At 37.6% G+C, this 20,149-nt stretch overlaps 2 protein-coding genes across 10 annotated transcripts; both read left to right on the top strand.

Annotated features, from left to right (window-relative positions):
• The first annotated feature begins 1,477 nt into the window (after nucleotides 1–1,477).
• On the top strand, nucleotides 1,478–5,667 carry LOC149029722 (GDSL esterase/lipase At4g10955-like). 7 transcript variants are annotated; one of them, XM_089142057.1, is made up of 4 exons: nucleotides 1,478–1,640; nucleotides 2,967–3,026; nucleotides 3,957–4,066; nucleotides 4,361–5,667. In XM_089142057.1, the coding sequence occupies exons 3-4, from the start codon at nucleotides 4,005–4,007 to the stop codon at nucleotides 5,322–5,324; spliced, it is 1,026 nt and encodes a 341-aa protein (XP_088998183.1). In that variant the 5' UTR covers nucleotides 1,478–1,640; nucleotides 2,967–3,026; nucleotides 3,957–4,004; the 3' UTR covers nucleotides 5,325–5,667. The 7 variants fall into 7 exon arrangements, with proteins under 7 accessions (XP_088998183.1, XP_088998180.1, XP_088998179.1 ...); XM_089142054.1 differs by lacking the exon at nucleotides 2,967–3,026; XM_089142053.1 differs by having other exon boundaries at nucleotides 2,967–4,066.
• Nucleotides 5,668–6,837: 1,170 nt separating this feature from the next.
• Nucleotides 6,838–17,214, top strand: LOC149029721 (GDSL esterase/lipase At4g10955-like). Of its 3 annotated transcripts, XM_089142050.1 has the most exons (5): nucleotides 6,838–7,125; nucleotides 7,977–8,246; nucleotides 8,353–8,496; nucleotides 8,790–9,768; nucleotides 16,414–17,214. In XM_089142050.1, exons 4-5 carry the CDS (start codon nucleotides 8,843–8,845, stop codon nucleotides 17,042–17,044), a joined length of 1,557 nt encoding a protein of 518 aa, XP_088998176.1. In that variant the 5' UTR covers nucleotides 6,838–7,125; nucleotides 7,977–8,246; nucleotides 8,353–8,496; nucleotides 8,790–8,842; the 3' UTR covers nucleotides 17,045–17,214. The 3 variants fall into 3 exon arrangements, with proteins under 3 accessions (XP_088998176.1, XP_088998177.1, XP_088998175.1); XM_089142051.1 differs by lacking the exon at nucleotides 7,977–8,246 and having other exon boundaries at nucleotides 6,838–7,105; XM_089142049.1 differs by lacking the exon at nucleotides 7,977–8,246.
• The last annotated feature ends 2,935 nt before the right edge of the window (nucleotides 17,215–20,149 follow it).

Here is a 20,149-nt window from a genome sequence, read left to right as displayed (position 1 = left end):
TCGTATTGTTTCGTCTCTTAAGTATTTCTGGGAATAAAACTAATGAAGCCCACAGTTTCTACAATAATTTGACTCCTCGATTCAAGAATTAAGGTGTTGGCATCGACATATCGTGTTGACTGTGGACACTATTGATAACTATTCTGTGCAGTCGTGGCATCAATGGTTTGTTTCTTGCTAAGGAAAGGGAGGCAGAGATGGGCCATAGGCTAAGGAAAGGAAGGAGGGAGAAGATGTGTAGAGACGTCAAACTTGAGACCTTTTGGTGTTTTAACTCCCTTATTAAAACGACTAGCAATAATAAAAAAAAAAAATCCAAAATAGAAATGAAATTTAAAGAGATAAATAGTTTTAACATAGTTCACACACCAACCATGTGGTGTGTTGTTACATCTAGAGATGAATAAGAAAAATCTTTCACTATATAAAAAAAGAATAAAATAACCTCAATCAATTGCTAAGAGAACTTTTACCTAAAACCTTAAAGCAAAAGCCTCTTAGGTAAATATAAAATGCATATATAGGCATTAATTGGGTAGACAGGTCGACCTATTGGGTCAAGTCAACTAAGCCCTTTAATTGCTTTAAAAATAGATTATCAAAATCAAGTTATTTTGGTTGCCTAGCGTTAATTGGTATACCCGGCGGAAGATCTCATTTATCTAGAAATTTCAAATCTATGGAGTTTTAATTTATAAAATTAGATGTTTGGTTGTAGAATGAAATTTGTAGATTCATCTTAAAAAAATATTTGATCGCGTGATTCTTGTGAATGTGCAACTGTATAGTTTTTTGAAATGCATATCCCCTTCCCATAGGCTCTGATTCACGTTGGTAGTGTAGAAATGGTCGACCTCAGATTGGGTCATGAATTTAGTTTTCAAAACTAAGCCCTTTAATTGCTTTAAAAATAAGATTCTCAAACATTGCCCAATAAAATATATCAATTTATGTTTGAAGTTTTTAAAAAAAAAAAAAACTTCAAAGATATATTAACATATTTTATGAGTTGGGTACAAAACTTTGAATCACAAAATCACAGCAGCCTCAGTGTAAGACTCTACCTGACCAAAAAAAAAAAAAAGCTTCTAAATCATTATCATGCCAGAAACAAAACCACCATGGGTAGTTGATTCTCTATTACCTCCTGTTAGTGGAGCACCAATGAAGCTTGTTTGCTGAACATATTTTGTGAGGCTCATGTGAGATCCACAGGGTTACACCTCTGATTATTTTAGGGTAAATTATGGATTGCACGCTTTAGTTAGTCATTCTTTTTATATTTCTTAGGTCTCACCTCTGGGCTCTGAGTCGTTTTTTATAATCCTTCTTATATATTATCTTCAATGCGTCGAAAGAGACTCAGGACTCGCGGGACCCACTATTAAGACGCTCGCTTTCTTGTACGTTTAGCGAGGGGGAAAATTGGAAATAAAAAATAATGGAGTTTTCAAAGTGTGTCCTAGTCAAATGGCGGTTCTCTCACTCATGGTATATTCTTACCAGTTCCTTCTTGGTATTTCCGTTTTCAAATAATCCACGCCGTGAAACTGTCGGTGCCGGAAGCCGGAAGCCGGAAGCCGGGTGGTGGAAGTCAGATGAGGAAAATAACGAGGCAGAAGCAGCCAAGCATTGAATAGGTAACGTACCGAATCACAAATTGAGAACAGTGAACCCTTGTTGGAAGATCCATCTTTCATCGTCATTTAAAGGAGGAATATGTTTCTTTCAATTTGTCATCTTGCGTTTGTTGGAACAGAGTCCTTTTCCATGCTTTACCTTCTAATTAATTATTTACTTAGAGTTACACTAGAGTGAATTTCATCTGCATTGTTCAAGGATGGGAGATTAATGGATCCTTTGAGACTGGAGATCTTTAAACCGTATTTCGTATGCTCTGATAATCTTCTCGGCGTTTCTTTGTGTATTTCGTTAAAGTATGCTCTGATAATCTTTTCGGCATTTCTTTGTTGTGGACTGTTTATGGGTTTTGCTCTCCTACGAAGAAAGGAAAATACCCATCACGTTTCGTTTGCTAAATGCTTCTAGTGCTTTAATTCAGACCCATGTGGTGATCTCTAAGTTCGCATTGTGGGTTTTGGTATGCTTTTCATGCCCTAAATGAAAATCTGGATCTGAGTCCAAACGGAGTCTAGTTCCTGTTGGTTAATGGTATTACTTTTCGTTCCTCCAATTTGTATAATTCCACCACCCACAGTGGCTTCTGGGTTGTTGGCGACTTTCTCTTTTAGATTGGAATATGCATGTATATAAATCAGAAATTTTGTTGAAAATAAGGTACTTGCAAGCTCAACCTGTTGCTTGTTGGAGTCCTAGACTCTTATGATACTGTGGGAACAATGAAACATTCCAAAGTGAGAATGGGATTGTTGTTTCTGATCTTCGTTTTTGCAAAATCTGTAGCAAGCACATCATAGACATCTTTTGTCCAATTTGAAATTTTCTTTAATGGAATTCTTTGGATTAATCAAAGGAAAACATCTGGCTTTCCATGGGTTTTGTGTCCCAATTCAGTAAGATTCTTCTTATTTTCTTGTTTTGCTGGTAATGCTAGAGTTGGGCATAATGCATACCAACCCTCTCTCTTGTTGGATGGACGTTCAGGCATTTGGATGCTAGGATTTGAAAAGCACCAACTAGACCCTGAATTCAATTGTGTTGGGTCGGACACTCTAAGTTAGCCACCTGAAGCAGAACTTACCTCCAAAATATGGTTGTTTTGAATGGATATTCTCGTAATGTGGTAATTCAAAAAATCAATGGATTCACTTCCTTATTCGTCATATATTAATCATGATGTGTTAAAAGATGAATTATTCTGTTTTTCTCCCCCCTTTTTCCTTATGCATCATTGTTTGAATGTTAATGGTTCACATCCTTATGCAGTTTTTTTACTTCATCTAATGTAGGAATTGTTATATTAATGAATTGAGGGATCCTTACAGGAACATAATAGCTTGCACCTGAATTTCTCAACCATCCAAGTCAAACTTGAGCTATGCAAGGTTTCAAAAATCAACCTGGCCTTGGATTTTGTGTTAATACTTCTGCTCTTTCAATGTTCTCAGTTAAGTCCCCAGAAGCATGAGAACCCAATAACACACACAACATCCCATACTGTCCAACATTCAACCAAAAATTGTCTTGTCACAGGTTCCCCAGAGCTTGAAGTATAATTACTTCATATTAGGTGCAAATGCTCTTTTTCGAAAACTATTTGCAGTTATTTATATGCATACCAGGTTGAGTTTGAATGCTTGTTTAATTGTCAAGATAAGAATGTTTGGCAGAGCAAAACTAGGTAGTTGTGAGGTTTGTGTAATATGACTCAAATGCTTAACCACTTCATGGCATTGCTGCTCTGTGAGTTGAAATTCTGAACAAAAAGAGACATGCCTCCCATGGACCAGTAGCTGTTTCAGAACAGTGTTTCTGTTATCGATTTAATGGTTAGTAACAGATAGGATATTAGCCAGCTTTGAAATTGACACTGATACATATCAGTATATATCAGCTTCTCGCCCCCCGGCGGAATATAATGATATTAATATTAATATTGTTTGGATCATTTTACACTCTGTCTGTACTATACCATGGATATAGTATTGGTGTCAGCCAACCTAATATGTATTTTCAAGCCCTTTACAGCTGAGCCTTCAAAATTTAAATGAGGGTTCATAAATGGATGTGAATAATAAATAAGTCTTGATTTTCTTTTCCTGGATACTGTATTCTCTTTCTAGTCTGGAGTACAGATCAATCAGGTTGGCAGACATGCAGAAGGACATGTTCAGTTTGTTGCTATTTGAAGAGTTTGTTATGCAGCATCTTCTATGCACCCCCCCCCCCCCTAAAAGTGCACCAAATCATTTCTTTTACAGGTAATGATTTTCAGTTTTATTTTTATTTTTTGGTTCTTCTGTGGTAAATTGCAGATTCTGTGGAGACATTGGGAAGAGAAACAGAGCAGAACTACTTAGATAATGACCTCTGATAGGGATATCTTCAGCCTTTCAGGACCTTTTCACCTTACGACTGTTGATTGGTAAAACATTTTCTTTAAATGACTGGTTCTCATTTGGGACTATAATGATCAACTACTTTACATTTTCTAACGGGCAAACGCATGTAAAGTAGTGCTTTGTCCTCACTACTTTTAAGTGGGGGCTAATTACTTGAATTGGAATGGGAAACAATAGGTGTTATCTCATGTAGGCTATTTGCATTTTCTTCTAGCTGGGCAAATTGTAGTGCACAAATATACTGACTGCCTACTATCATTAACAGTGAAACAACTTATTGACATGAATGTTAAAGAGTTCTCTTTTGTGCTTCACAGGACTAATGCACATCACTGTAGATCTGTTGCTGCCAGCTTGGTACAAGGTATCTATGTTTTAGAGCGGGATCGCCAGCTGAATCGTAAGGGGCCTGAATCCCTTGCTCCACCCTGGTGGGAGTTCTTCCAATTTCAGTTGTTTAGCCTGCTCATAGATGATGTTGATTTCTCCATCTTTGGTGCCATTTATGAATTCAAACCCCTGGCTTCCAATAATCAGTACCCAATCCAGGGGGCTCCACGATACGTGATCGCCTTCCGAGGCACGATCACTAAGGGCGACTCCTTCACACAGGACCTCAAATTAGATCTCATTTTCATTCAAAATGGACTTCATGGAACCTCACGCTTTGAAATTGGAATGCAAGCAGTCCGGAACATGGTCGCTGCAGCTGGAGCTTTGAATATTTGGTTAGCTGGTCATTCTTTAGGCTCCGCCATTGCAATGCTCGCTGGTAAGACCATGGGAAAGACAGGTGTTTTCCTCCAGGCATTTCTCTTTAATCCACCATTCGTGTCTGCTCCAATTGAGAGGATCAAGGATAAGAAACTTAAGCATGGAATCCGAATGGCGAACAGTTTCATCACGGCTGGACTCACTTTTGCGATTAAGAGTCAAAACCAGAGGTCGGCATCAGAGGATCCGTTTGTTATCTTGGCTGCATGGGTCCCATGTTTGTTTGTCAATCTGGAAGATCATATATGCTCGGAGTATGTTGGTTATTTTGAGAACAGGAAAAGAATGGAGCAGATTGGAGCTGGGGCCATAGAAAAACTGGCAACTAAGAATTCCATAGGGGGTCTTTTGTGGGGCAATAGAGAATCTGAACCTTTGCACCTCCTCCCATCTGCAAACCTTACAGTTAACTTGAGCCCCTCACCAGATTTTAAGAGAGCTCATGGGATCCATCAGTGGTGGAGTCCAGACCTCAATTTGCAGTGTACTTTATACCAGTACAGTTGACTGTTCTGCTCTTTATGTTTTTTTTATTTTTCTTACTTAATTTGTTATGAAGATTGGTATTTCTCCTGCCTACTGAAATTTATTATGGTGAAGTTAACTGGAACATAATCAATCAATCGTGTTCCTGTGTGTTTGGTTACATGAGTAAGGGTATAATTAGTTAAACTAATGGCAAGAAGTAGAACATTACCTAAATCCCCAAATCAAAGAACTCTAAAGGTGCCACAGAAGAAATATTACTTAATTAATTTCAAATGCTCATCATATCATCTGTTTAGAAGAAAATCTTTCTTAGTAATAAATAATAATGCAGTTGTGCTTCATTAGAAAGCCCTTTCTTAGAATCTGGATCTTCTCCCCGTCGGCTCCCCCATGGCTTCTTGACCACAAAAATCAGTGGGTCCCACTGGTGAAAAAAAACTTTTTTTTTTTTTTTCAAAAAGTGTTTTTTACCGTGGGCCCCACTGATGTTTTGTGCTCCCCCGTAGAGGTCGTTGATCCGGACTCCCTTTCTTAGCCATCAAGGGGGACCCAACAACCTGATGCTGACTCTTAGATGGAAGAAGTATATTTTGACTTGAGATAACTCAATTAAGTGGGTTAGGCGGATATTCCTGCTGTAGCTTTTAACTGGCAAACAGCATGATCCACAACCCAAAAAGTCCAATTTGTATATTTGATTTGGAACGTGGGTTTTCTATTTAAGGTTAATTTGTTGTTTTGAAATATTAAACTTGCTTATATCAGCATTTAATTATAATTTATTAATTGTTCTTGTAAGGGATTTTATTGAAAAATTGGATAATTTTGGATGGCATTAATTTTAGGTACTGAAAAAAAAAAAAAAAAATTCCAAGATATCTTGCCCCGTGGTTCTTTCTCACTTAAAACAATTCAAAGGAGGAGAAGAGAATTTATTGAAGAGTTCCTAAATCCTAACCCTTCTTCATATGATCCTTGTTTAATCTGGATTTACCCTTGTAGTTTGATCTGCAAAATACTAGAGTTTCTCTCTTGTTTTCCTTGCAACCGATTTGATGATGATGGATTTTCAAGAGAACAATACATCGATCGATGTTTATGTCATTTTCATTTTCGAATAATTCTAACCTAGGATATTCAATCAAGCTCCATGCATAAGTAGTTTATTTTAATGTTCGCTTACGGTTGTCAGAAAAAGATACAAAAAATTTAATGTTCGCTTATGGTTAAGTAGATATTTTTCTTCAATAATTATTTCTCTAATTAGTAAATCATCATAGGCTTTAGAAAAAATTAATAATTAATACTTACCGAAACAAGCAGCGGGTGACTAATAGGTAATGATTACCATCTTTAATAACATTAATCCAAATTATTATAACTGAGAGAACAATAGTTATTTTATAAAAAACTAATTTAAACTATATTACAGAAGTCAAATAGTAATTATTCTAATATTAGTTGAACGTGAAGCTGCATGCAATGGAGAATATGATAACTGATGGACTTACTGAGACTTGACTTCAGTACATCCAGAAGTTTCCGACAATCTTCAGCTAGCGTTATTTCTCTGTAATAGGTTTTGCTTATCTTTTGTGCGGAGATATCGAAGCAATTGTTTACTTGTACATTCAAGTAAGTTGGTTCTTATCCATGAAAAATCCTTACTTGTTCCTAGTCTTTCTCTGTATCCAAGTACTAGTCCATGCCCTGAAACGATCGGTGCCGGAAGCAGCAGCCGAAGTGGTGGAAGACGGATGAGTAAAATAACACGGCGAAAGCAGCCAAGCAGTGACTAGGTAGCTTACCAAATCACTAGGTAAGAACAGATAAAGAACTTTTGTTGGAAGATCCATCTTCATCTTCATCTTCATCGTCATCTGTATTGGGAATTTGGGATATGTATTTTTGCATTATCTTCTCGATCTCAAACCTTGTTTAATTGGTTACAGTATGCTCTGGTAATCTTCTTGAAAATACTCATCACGCCCTAAATACTTCTGGGTTGCTATGCTTTTTATGCCCTAAATGAAGAACTAGATCTGAGTCCTGTTTCCCCAATTTGTATAATTCCACCACACACAGTGGCTTCTAGTTATATATAAATCACAAATTTTGTCGTACTTGCAATTAAGCTCAACCAACCAGTTGCTAATTTGAGTCCTAGAGTACTCTTATGATATGATACTGTGCATGGGATCAGTGAAGCATTCCAAAGTGAGTATGCTGGGATGGTTATTTCTGATCTTTATTTTTTGAAAAAAATCTGTAGCAGGCACAGCATACACATCTTTAATTTGTCTGATTCGAACTTGTCTTTAATGGAATTCTTTGGACTAATCGAAGTGGAAATTAATCCTGCTTTCCATCGGTTTTGAGTCCCAAATTCAGTAAGATTCTTCTTATTTTCTTGTTTTTGCTGGTAACGCTAGAGTTGGGCACAGTGCATACCAACTTAATTTCTCTCTTGTTGGATGGACATCCGTTCAGGCATTTGGTCGACACTTTTAAGTTTCCCACCTGCAGAAGGAAGCAGAACTGACCTCCAAAATATGGTTGTTTGAATGGATATGCTCATAATGTGGTCACTGATAAAGAACCAATGCATTCACTTCCTTTTCTACATCTAATGTTGGAATTGTTATATTAATGAATTGTGGGTTCTTATAGGAACAGTACGTACGTCGAACAGAATAGCATACTCCTGAATTTCCTAACCATCCAACTCAAACTCTATCTATGCAAGAAAAGTTTCAAAAATTTAGCTGGCATGACATGGGCTTTTGTTTTAATACTTCTGCTCTTTCAAGGTTCTCGGCTAAGTAATTCGTAATTCCCCAGAAGCATTTTATGAGAACCCAACAACACAGAATTTTTAGTGGAGTTCTAAATGACATCTCATGCATACTGTCCAATACCTCTCTCCACCTGTTGACACAGGTCTCCCAGAGTAACCCTCCTGTGCAACCACTTCATTAATTTCTTTTACAGTTAATGATTTTCTTGTTAATTTTTTATTTGTTGGTTCTTTTGTGGTAAATTGCAGATTCTGTGGGGGGAGACATCAAAAAGAGAAACAGAGCAGGACTACATAGATGTATAATAACCTGAGGAAAATGAAGGAAAGAAAAGCTGCAGACGAGGACAACTTCTATGTTTCAGGACCTCGTGACCTTACTAATGGTCATTGGTACACCGCTTTCCCTTTCCCTTTCCCTTTCCCTACACATATAAGAATGCATGAATGGTTTCTTTTTTCTAAAGTTTTTGGTGATCTATAAAATGAGGCGATGATTACTAACTAGCTTTCTCTAGTTTTACTTTTTTCTCTAGTTTCTGAGTCACAGTTGATGTATGATAACAGGCAAATGCATATATGTAAGCATGCCCCAGTAGTCATCAGTAGGGGGCTAGCTAGCTAGCTAGCTAATAACTCGACTTTGAATTTGCAGCATTATCTCATATAGTATGGGTGCTTCACAGGGGTAATGAACGTGATCGTAGAATTATTTCTGCCAGCTTGGTAAAAGGCGCCTATGCTTTTGAGCAGGATCGCCAGAAGGATCGTAAGGGAGGGGCTTGCTCCACCCTGGTCGAAGCACTTCGGATATGAGAAAATAGATGAGCTCATAGATGTTGATGATGGATCCATCTTTGCTGTCATTTACAAATTCGAACCCCAGCAGCAGCAACTGGCTTTCAATAATCATCATCAGTGCTGCTGCTGCTACCCAATTCAGGGGAAGGCCCCAAGACGGGTGATCGCCTTCCGAGGCACAATGTTTAAGAAAGCCACCGCCAAACGGGACGTCCGATTGGATATCAAAATCATTCTAAATTTACTTCATGAAACCTCACGCTTCAAAATTGCAAAGCAAGCAGTCGAGAAAATTGTGAAAGAAGTTGGAGCTTCGAATGTTTGTTTGGCTGGTCATTCTCTGGGCGCCGCCATTGCAATGCTCGTTGGTAAGACTATGGGAAAGCAAGGTTATATGCTCCAGGGACTTTTCTTCAATCCACCATTCGTGTCTCTTCCAATTGAGTGGATCAAGGATGAGGAAATTAAAAGTTTTATCCGACTGTCTAAAATGCACCTCACAGCTGCAATCGCTGCCATTAGGGGTCACCACCAGCTAGATAATGCGTTTGTTGAATTGGCTGACTGGGTTCCATATTTGTTTGTGAATGCGAATGATATTGTATGCTCAGAGTATGTTGGTTATTTTGAGTACAGGAAAGCAATGGAGCAGATTGGATTCGGAGACACAGAAAAACTGGCAGCCCAGAATTCCTTAATGAATTGTTTTTTCTCGAAAAAGGAAGGAACCGAGCGTTCTCACTTCATCCCGTTTGGAGACGCTGCAATTAACAAGAAGCCACCACCAGGTTTCTGCAGATCTCATGGGCTTAAGGTGTGGTGGCGTCCAGACCTCGAATTGGAGCATAAGACATACCAACTCAGGTGACTCTTGTGCTTTGTTATGTTTTGTATTTTTATTTCATTTGTTTAGAATGGAATGCAGACAGGTTTTTTAATTCCCTTTCTACTGAATTTGATTGTGGTCAGGTTAACTGGAACATATGATCATGTCACTCCTGTCCCATTACTGGTGACAATATATATATATGAAAGCCAGGATCAGTTTTAGCAGGACTTGGTAGCATGCCTTTTTTTTTTTTTTTTTTTTTTGCAAGTTCGTCTATTTATCAAGTCTGATCCTCAAATTATAGGCCTGACAACAAACCTATGTCCAAACAAGCATCTTACTGGCAACAAAAAGTACTCTGGTCTTCGGACTATAGCCTGCGAATTTTACTTATATGGACTCAGCCAAGATTCATTTTCGAAAATGCAAGTAGGTGGACCATTTTACAAGAAAAAAGAGTGGATAGACAGATGATGACTCTACGATGCATGATAAAATGCAAAACTTGCAAAAAGAGCATAAGAAATTTAGGAGTTAGAGTCTTCCATAGACCATTTCAAATCTTTTCTTCTATGGAATTATGAGAATAAAATAAAACAGGCTTTGAAATTTACATTTGATCTTCTTAAGGTTCCTTTTCGGGTTCTCGAAAATTACTTAAAAAGAAAATATAGAGAAAATGTAACTAATCATTAACTTTATTGATAGATAAACTTGCTTACATATGCTGGACTTGAGTGCAAATGTAACTAACTAGTGATCAAGATTGTACTGAAGGTTACTGACTTACTGTTATACCTTTAGGGAACGAAAATGTTCTTACTTATTTACAATATTTACATAAATATTTTTGTAGATGACGTCATAGGATCTTTGGAATCTTCCATCTTCTTCTTTATATGCCTGACATGTTGCCTCGTAGATGTTGATTATTCTTCAAGAGGCTTATCAGGACATTCCACATAATATTATGTTACTATTTTCTCTATCGATTTGCCTTAAGATGTTAATCCATATTTGACGAGCAGGCCTGGTTTTTGCTAGGCATACATATTTCCCTTTGCATGCTCAAGTTAAAGCGGTTGGGTTTATGCTCACCGGCAGAGTTTACCCAATCGTTTACATGGTTAGTAATTAGTACTGTCATAGATCCTGTTATCGCTTAGATAAGGGGTCAAGGACTAATATGAGGTTTTACATGGTTGTCTTACGAATCATGTGGTACTTTTAAAATTGGGTCAAAATCTTTGTGGTTTTGATTAGGTCTACAAAAATCTATCTAAGTTTTACGACATTAGAATTGGTCGGATGGTAAAGAAATCACCCTATGGAGTCTACATGTCCAGTAGACTCTATTCCTTATCTTTCCTTTTTCTTGTTCTTTCTGCTTATTTTAAATTCTGAACCATATGGGGAAGAAGTGGAATCTTGTGATGCCTGAAGGTTACTGGGCCCACGACTGCTTCCAACATTTTCTTGTAATTTGTGCTTGACTTGTTCAATCATGCCCTTTTGAACTGTTCTAGAAATGTATCTACATTTTCTTGTATTGTGTGCTTGACTTGTTCAATCATGCCCTTTTGAACTGTTCTAGAAATGTATCTGGATCGCACAGCTGTGAATCTCTTGTAGATGAGATCTTCTCATTATTTATTTTCTTGTAGCTGTTGTTGAAGGAGAGCCTTGTCATTGTTCAGACTTTTGTTTGCTGCCTGAAGCCTTTGTATTCCTCTTTCTTTATTGGCATTATCAAAATGTAGTGGATTTATCCGTGTGGCTCCACTAGCAATTTGGTCAATAAGTTCTTTATTTTCTTCTTCATGTTTTTACAATGTTCGCAAAACAACTGCTTTTGTGTCAATACTAGAAAATGAGGGTAGGTGCATTCCTGAGCTTTGGGTCAATGTAATAGTTTGGTCCAGAGACGCTTGGGCAAACTTTGTAGCTTGTTCCAGGGTTTCATAACCTGAAAAGGGGTGTAGATAATCTTTTGTGGCTTCAACAACATCTTCCCAGTCAAAAAATATTCCTGTTGTATGACCTTGAAAAACAACATAGATCTTGGATTTTCCCTTTTTTGTTTTTGGCTTGGTAAAAAAGGAGAGCAATGGCCTGTAAGGCATTAGAAACAGAATTAAGGCAGTAATTTTTGTTGGCCAATGCTGTGGTTTATGAACTGCCAAAGGTTATCAAGGGCTATTTTCTCTTCATCCGATATCATATAATGGTTGAAAATTTCAAATTTCATTTGGGTGCCTTTGAAGAGAATATGGGGTCCAATTTGTATGGTTTCAGGTGGAGATGTTCTTGATGTTCTTGAGGTTCCTACAAATAAACTTGGGTTGAAATATGAGTCCCTGCGAAGGTATTTTGTGATGGAGTAGTAGGATTGCTCAGAAGACTAGAGGTTAAAAATCCTCCTTGTAAGATTAGTATCCATACCTGAATGTTGTGATTGTTATGTTGTGAGGGGAGAGGAAGCTGTAGGGGTAGTGTCTTGATGATTGAGAGAGGGAATATAATCCTCTCTAGCATGGCTCTAATCAAATCGTCTTTCTACATAAAATACATTAAAAGTTATCATATGACCATAACCATTCCCTGGATTGTTATATTATGAGTTTATGATCTCTTAGAAAACTTCTTGCAGCCTCCTCAAAGCCTATAATCATTGTGTTAAGGATTGTTAATACAATGTCAAACAAATTCTCAAATTCTTTCTTCCTTGAGTGGTATCTATACGGGCGAATTGAATATAGCAGCATTGTTCTTCTCTTATGATTTTGAGAGCTTTATCATAATTATGTTCAGCCACTATTATCCTTAATCTTTTATTATTGGTGAATTCTTGATAATAAATCAGCTGCCTTTGTTATATTGTCCTTTAATATGTTGTATAGTATAATATGGTGTATCCTCTATTATAGAAATGATTTCCCAGAATAACCCACCTTCAGTGTTGTACCGTTTTTTTCATTAAGATTATGGTAAGCTTTTATTATAGCTTCACAATTTGTTCTTATGGTGAAATGCCTATTTATAAGAAAATTTTCCATACTTTCTAAGCCTTTTATGAGTGCTTCTACTTCATAATCTACAAATGTAAGATGCTTTACAAAATTTTCCAGAATTATATCTTCTTATTTCATCTGAAGATTTTGTATGATATTGTGATGGTTTTATTTTTAATATGACCCCCCAATCGGCTTCAGAACCATCTGTTTCTACTATTCTATAGTCTTTATCTGTGGGAAGTCATAAGCAAGGAATATCATCAAATAGTGTTTTTATTTTTTGAATAAGTTTTATGTCTTTACTATTCCAACAATGTTCTCTATTTGGTGATGTTTTTTGAAATGAGGGTCCTAATATTCTTCCTAGATTTTGTATGAATGGTCTAGCCTAATTTGCTAACCTAAAAAAGATCTAATTTGAGTGACGAAGTGAGTTTATTGGGAAATTCTTTAACTTTTGTGGCAATATGAGGTTGGAGTTTTATTATTTGCCTAATTCCATCCCTTAAACTTTTATGTATGTTTTACTAATTTCCATTTTTTTTCTTTGAGACAACTATTCCATGATTCATAAATTCTAAAAATATAATTTTTAAATGACTAACATGTTCTTGTGGAGACTTACTGTAGACCAATATATCATCTATATAGACTATGACAATATTTCTATATTTAAGGAATATCTCATCCATTCTTTTTTAAAAGACAGAAGGAAAATTTTTAAGTCCGAAGAGCATCACAAAACATTCAAAGTGGCCTTTGGTTGTGGAGAAACCATTCCATCAATTCTATTTATTTGATGGAATTCTGACTTACAATCAAATTTCGTGTAGTAATTTTGGAGGAACATTGGAAAGTATCTCAAAGGGGAGGATGAAGAGAAACGGGAGTAATTTGTTGTGTTTGATATTCAGTGTTTTGGGCAAGTATTTGTGGGGAAATAATGTTAGGGTGGAAATGAGATTGTCGGAAACATTGGACTTGGGTGTTTAAGTCTTCTAATTGTGTTTGCATGGATTTGATTAGGGTTTTTATTCCGGTAATAGTTTCTTCAAAAGAGATGTTTTCTTGGGCCTGTCGTTCTTTTGCTAACCGGTTTTGTAGTTGTAAGGATCCTAATTCTTGTTTCAAGGTTTTTATGTGGTTTTCATGATTAATATCTATCTTGTTGGGTTAGGTTATTGATATTTTGTTCAATAGTTGTTAATATGAGATCAGACGGAGCTGTTGTGATTGGATTAAGGATTGTTGGATTTGTAGGAGGTGGTTGTTTAAAAAAACAAGGCATAATTATGGGGGTCGTGCTTCAATGCTGCGCATTAACGGTGAAGCGCACGGTTGAGATCGAAATCTCGACCGAATTTCGATCTCGACCGTCCGTCTCGGTGTTGAGACAGACGGTCGAGATCGAAATCACGGTCGAGATTTCGATCTCGACCGTGTGCTGCACATGCTGCGCATTTAATGCACAGCATGCAAGTCACACTATAATTATGGTAGCATTCGTGAGACAATTTCTACATGCTTCCTCATAACATGCATGGTTTAAGTTGATATTGATTTTTGAAAGAAGGGCCAAAATCTACAATAGATACAAGGTTTTGTGAGGTTTCCTTTTTTATTTTTCCAATTATGTTGGCATTGATCCATTAATAAATATAAGAGTTTATATTTGAATCATGAACTGTTCAATTTGGATGTGGAATCTCTTGTTCTATGTCTTGTTCTACGTTTTCTTTATCAACTTTTAATTCAATAATATTATATATGTTTTCTGTGTTTGAGACATCTTGGTCTATTTTCTATTAAAGCTTGGTTTGTGTTTTGAACTAAATATGAATTTCTAGTATAAGTAATTTGTAGATTAGGACAGTTGTTACTAAAGTGTCCAATATTTTCACATGTATAACATTTTAATTGTGTTTTGTATGTTCTTTTGGGATCAAATCTTCTTACATGTTTTTCTTGTAATAAGAATGGTTCTTTCGCTATTGACTTTTTAAGAGAATAATTTCTTTTCGTTTAAGAATTTGAATTTTGTATATGTTGAAGAATTTTATGACTTTGAATGTACTGTTTTCATCTTTTTGCTTGTTTCCTATAAAAATGTATATTTCTACTATATTGTTGGGTATATACATTATGTCACTGTAACTATTTTCCCCTTTAAACTATTTTTGTGCTAATTCATCTGCACATTTATCTTTTAATACTTGCATGATTTTAGGCCAATTCTCTCTCCATACACACTATTTTCTTTTTGTTCTTTCTATGTCTTGTTCTAAATATTCTAATTTTGCTAGATCTTAATGTACTACCATGACAAAACTTTTTATCTAAACATTCTATTGACCCGTATAATTCTTTATTTTCATCATATAAAGAATTAAACTAAATTCTATCCTTATGAGGCCAATCGATCTATAGGATGCCTTTGATTTTCATTTTGTTCATATAATTGTATTATTACCTTTTGGTTCTGAAAGAACTGTTTGGTAATATCAAAATCTTATCATTTATGTTATGTTGGTGTTTGATTTCTGTAATTATTTCTTCTGCTCTAATTTTTATGATTTATGGTGTTTCTCTCATGGTTCCTCGTGTCGGCCATATATCGCCGACACGAGGCGATATGTCGAGGTGTCGCTGGGGGGCGACACGACACCCCCCAGCGACACCGAAGTGTCAATTTGTCGGCGATATATCGCCAACAGTCGATATGTCGCAGGTGCAGCCAGCGACAACGATGCCAGAGCCAATGCGTACAACGATGGGATTCTCGCACCATACGAATGGGGCTTTGACATGGTGCGAGTGCCAAGTGAGATGGAAGGGATCAAAGGAGAAAGAGAATTTGGTGGTGGAGAGGGAGTAGATGAGGCGGTGGGAACTGGAGGAGCGGAGTGGGGCACGGTTGCCGGAAGTAATGGTGGTGAAGTGGGTGGTGTTGCGGATGCGAACCCATATGCGAGAGAAAGGATCGAAGGCGGAGGTGAGGGAATGATTGAGAGGGTGAAGAGCGTAGACGATGAACCAGGGCTTGAGACTAGGAGTGATTCTGAGGGAGGTGGAGACGGAGCGTCGCCACTCCCTGGAAACACCAGAGGCCGCCACCAGGTCCGACAACGGCAGTTCGGAGAGGTCACCACTCCCTGGAAACACCAGAGGCCGCCACTAGGTCCGACAACGGCAGCCCGGAGAGGATCATCGCCTCCAAGTTTCCAACACATCTCTGTTTATCGGAGCTGATGAATTTTCTACTTCTGTTTGATCTGCTACTGCTGCAGTGCTGCTCTCTCCAAAACGGCAAAACCTGGACCATCGCCTTCAACACATCTCTGTTTATCGCTCGACTTTTGGCGACATGTCGCTTGAGTCGCTGTGTCGCCAGGGTCTGACACGGCGACACAGGCCGACATGTCGAACCTTGGACTTTCTCTATCCATCCTAAAGGATCTTCTTATCACTGATCTTACTCAAGGGTAAATCCTTAGAGTAATTTATCAAAATGATTTTGTATACCATGTAAGGCAAATTTTTGTCTAATCTTCCTGGATTCTTTTACCAATTGTTCTTTCTTTTTGGACCTTCTTTTATAGTATGGGGACGAGCCATATATATATAAATTTTATTTGTTGCACTCATGGCATCTTCTACCTCTTCCAGCACCTCTTCTAGCGCCGGCTCTGCAGCTCAAGCATCCTCTTCCAGGATGGCGTCTTCTCAGCTTCCAGTTTCCCTGGGCAACTTCTCTGATGATCAACATATCATGCTGGACGGAACAAATTATCAGTCATGGCGTGCCCAGTTCCTTCAGTTTTTCCGTGTAAATGACTTCCTGAGGTTTGTCGATGGATCGTATCCTTGCCCGTCTGGGAAGTGTGACAATGAATCATGGCAACGTTCTGATCGACTCATTACAGAGTGCCTTCTCCCTACCATCACAGAAGAAGTTTCTTCTGGTATTGTTGACCTAAGTACGTCTGCTGCCATATGGAGTTATCTTGCCAAGCTCTATGCTCCTCCAGAACCTCAGTTGCAGTCCTTCAAGAAAGATGAACTCTCTATGGATGACTTCATTCAGCAGGCCAAGTCTCTCATGGGCCAACTTGCTGATGCTCGTACTATGTCTGAATCTGAACTTCAACTTCAACTTAAAGTTACCATTCTTGGTGGTCTTGGCCCTGAATACAATGTTTTTGCAACGTCGATCAGTTCTGAACCTCCTGGTCTGGATAAGCTTTCGTTGGATGAATTTTATGCTCGTCTCCACTACTACGAACTTAATATTGATTAAACTCTTCTCTTTTATTTAATTTGTTTGGAGTGGATCGAAGATTGGTATCATTTTCCAGACCTCAATTTGCAGTGTACGCTATATCATTACAGGTGACTGTTGTGCATGCTTTCTATGTTTTCTTATTTTTATTTAAGTTGTTTGGAATGGAATGAAGATTGGTATATATGTCCCGGATTAACATCCTCTGTGGCACTCTAAGTAGCGGTCATAACTAAATCCTAACCATTAAATTTTAGAAAAACGTTTTCACTTGTAAACCAATAAAAATAGGACGGTTCAAAAGAAAACCAAATCGATTCTCTTCCCACGACGTCACCGCCATTGTGATCACCGGCTGATGAAGACCTCAGAGATGAACTTGCCTATCTTGTTTTCCTTGGGAGGAAAAAAAAAAAAAATCTTGAACTTGACTCAGCCTCAAACAAGAGATGTTACGCGGAAGATTCAAAAGATTGATTGTGAAAGTGCTCTCCTACTCTCCACATCTTTGTTTACCCATTAAGATTCTCCATTTTCAATTTATCGAACAAAGAAAGTTATTAATTTTGAAGCTGTCGAAGAGGATAATACAACATTCCAAACAAGAAAACAAAGAAACAACGCCCTACTTCACGTTGCCTTCTCTCTTCGGTTCTGAGAACCTTGTGCGTTTCTTCAACATATAAATTTAAGCCCGCCATGGAAAAATGGGTTAATTGTTTTAGATGTTCGGATTTTCAAATGGAATCTAACATGAACAGCGGCAACGGGTAATTGATCGATTCCTTCCTCAAAATTCAGGTCCCAATAAGGGGAAAAAATGTTAAATATTTGGATGATTCTTGAGTATTCCCAGCTATGTGTTCAAAATCAAGAAGAATGTGTTGTGGTAATTGTATTACAAATTCTTCAAACACACCAAAATGAAATTGCAATACAAGATTGTGATAAAGCGCGGATCTCGTCTAGAAATCCCCGCTGAGCACGTGGGCCATCCGCCACGTAGGACTCCTGATGTGGACTAGTGGGCCCGATCCCTCTTATTTGTCCAGAACCAGGCCAGTGGAGATTCTATCCAGGCCAAAAAGACTCGTGACGATAACATAATGTTAGAACTGAGGGGGCTCAGTAGTTTCATAAAAAGTAAAATTCTTTTATTAATTAAATTATAATACACGCAGTGAATAATAATTATTTCCTAATATTTTACTTGGGAGCAGCAATCTGGCGCCACCAAGACCGTTGAATAAAATATTTACTTAACGACTTCAGATTTACTCTGGAGTCTGGACCACAAATTGGATCCGGGGAGAGGAGAGGTGCTCGTACGCATGATATATTCGAGAACGTAAGCATGATATATTCGCGAGAACGTAAGCTTGATATTCGAGAACGTAAGCATGAATGCATGATATATACGCGAGAACGTAAGGCTGCATGCACTCATTCGGAGAGAGTGAAGACAGAGAGAGAGAGAGTGATTACTGGACTCAAGAGTCAAGAGTTCAGTTCCGAAAATCCAGATTTTTCAGACAGTCTTTTAGTTTTCTATTAGTTGCTTTTGACATCTCGCCATACGCTACCCATCTATAATAGCTGGTGCTCATTTTTTGTGTTTCGAAACGCTTTTTACTTCTTCGTTCAGTTAAATTGGTTCTTATCCATTAAAAGTCCTTACCCGTTCCCAGTCCTTTTCTGTGTCCAAATTGTCGGTGCCGTGAAACGATCAGTGCCGGAAGCAGCCGGAGTGGTGGAAGACAGATGAGGAAAATAACATTGCGAAAGCAGCCAAGCAGTGACTAGGTAGCTTATAGAATCACAAGGTAAGAACGGAGAATTTGTTATGCAGCAACAACAAACCCTCATGGTGATACCACATCATTTCTTATACAGTTAATGATTTTCGGTTTTGTTTTTTTTTATTTGTTGATCCTTTTGTGGTAAATTGCAGATTCTGTGGAGACATAAAAAAGAGAAACAGAGCAGAACTACGTAGATAATGAATGACCTCTGAGAGGAATAACTCCATTATACAGTATGCTCTGATAATCTTCTTGGCATCTCTTTGTTGTAGATTGTTTATGGGTTTTCTTTTCCAAGGAAGAAAGGAAAATATTCATCACGTTTCGTTTGCTAAATGCTTCTAGTGCTTTAATTCAGATCCATGTGGTGATCTCTAAGTTTGCAATGTTGGTTTTGGTGTGCTTTTCATGCCCTGAATGAAGATCTGCATCTGAGCCCAAAACTGAGTCCTGTTTCCATTGGTTATGGTATTATGTTGGATTTTGGTTTTAAAAATCAAATAGTATAATATAATATGTTATTTAGATAAGTTTCAAAAACATTAAAACTCTATCTCCCAAGTTTTTGTTTTTAAACTCTTGTTTGATTCTTACTCTATTGGACTCTTCCGGATGTAAAGATAGTTTACCATATTTGTTTAGTCCCACATCAGATTGAGCTAATGAAATATCGATGATATATACATTGATTGCTTCTAAGAGGGGTGTATGCCGGCAGAGAGTTAAATATGAATCACGCGCATGCGCCGAGCTAGGCCGAGTCGGCCATGGGGCATGTCTATGATGGGACTTGGGACTTGGAGTTGGAAAGGGGTTCTGGATTATGATACAGAAAATTTGGTTTTGAGTAAAATAAAATTCGTGTTCTAAAAGTTAAAAAAAAAAATCCTGTTTTTAGGGATGGGAGATCGATTCGTAGTAGGCAAGTTGTGGGGACTTGGGGTTGGAAAGGGGTTCGGATTATGATCCCAGAAAATTCGGTTTTGAGTAAAATAAAATTTGTGTTCTAAAAGTTTTAAAAAATCCCGTTTTTAGGGATGGGAGATCGATTCGTAGTAGGCAAGTTGTGGGGACTTGTGGATTGTGGATTATGATCCAGAAAACCTAATTTTGGGTCTTGTTGTAGGGAGGTAATAGAGGAGAAGTTAAGAACAAGGTTGGACATTCTGTTTTGGAGTAAAAGAAAATTCGTGTTCTAAAAGTTAGAAAAATTCCGTTTTTGGCTTTCATCTTTCCTATGCTGTATATTGCATTCGTATCTCCTTTGCAAGTAGAATCTGTTGGAGTACTAGCCTTCAGATCTAAGGAGTTGTTGTATCTT

The sequence above is a fragment of the Hakea prostrata genome, chromosome 1 (assembly GCF_041222555.1).
Source record: "Hakea prostrata isolate BN-2017 chromosome 1, UWA_Hpros_2, whole genome shotgun sequence".
Lineage (NCBI taxonomy): Eukaryota > Viridiplantae > Streptophyta > Magnoliopsida > Proteales > Proteaceae > Hakea > Hakea prostrata.
The sequence above is the reverse complement of the archived record's forward strand: the minus strand, read 5'-3'. Positions and strand labels throughout refer to the sequence as shown.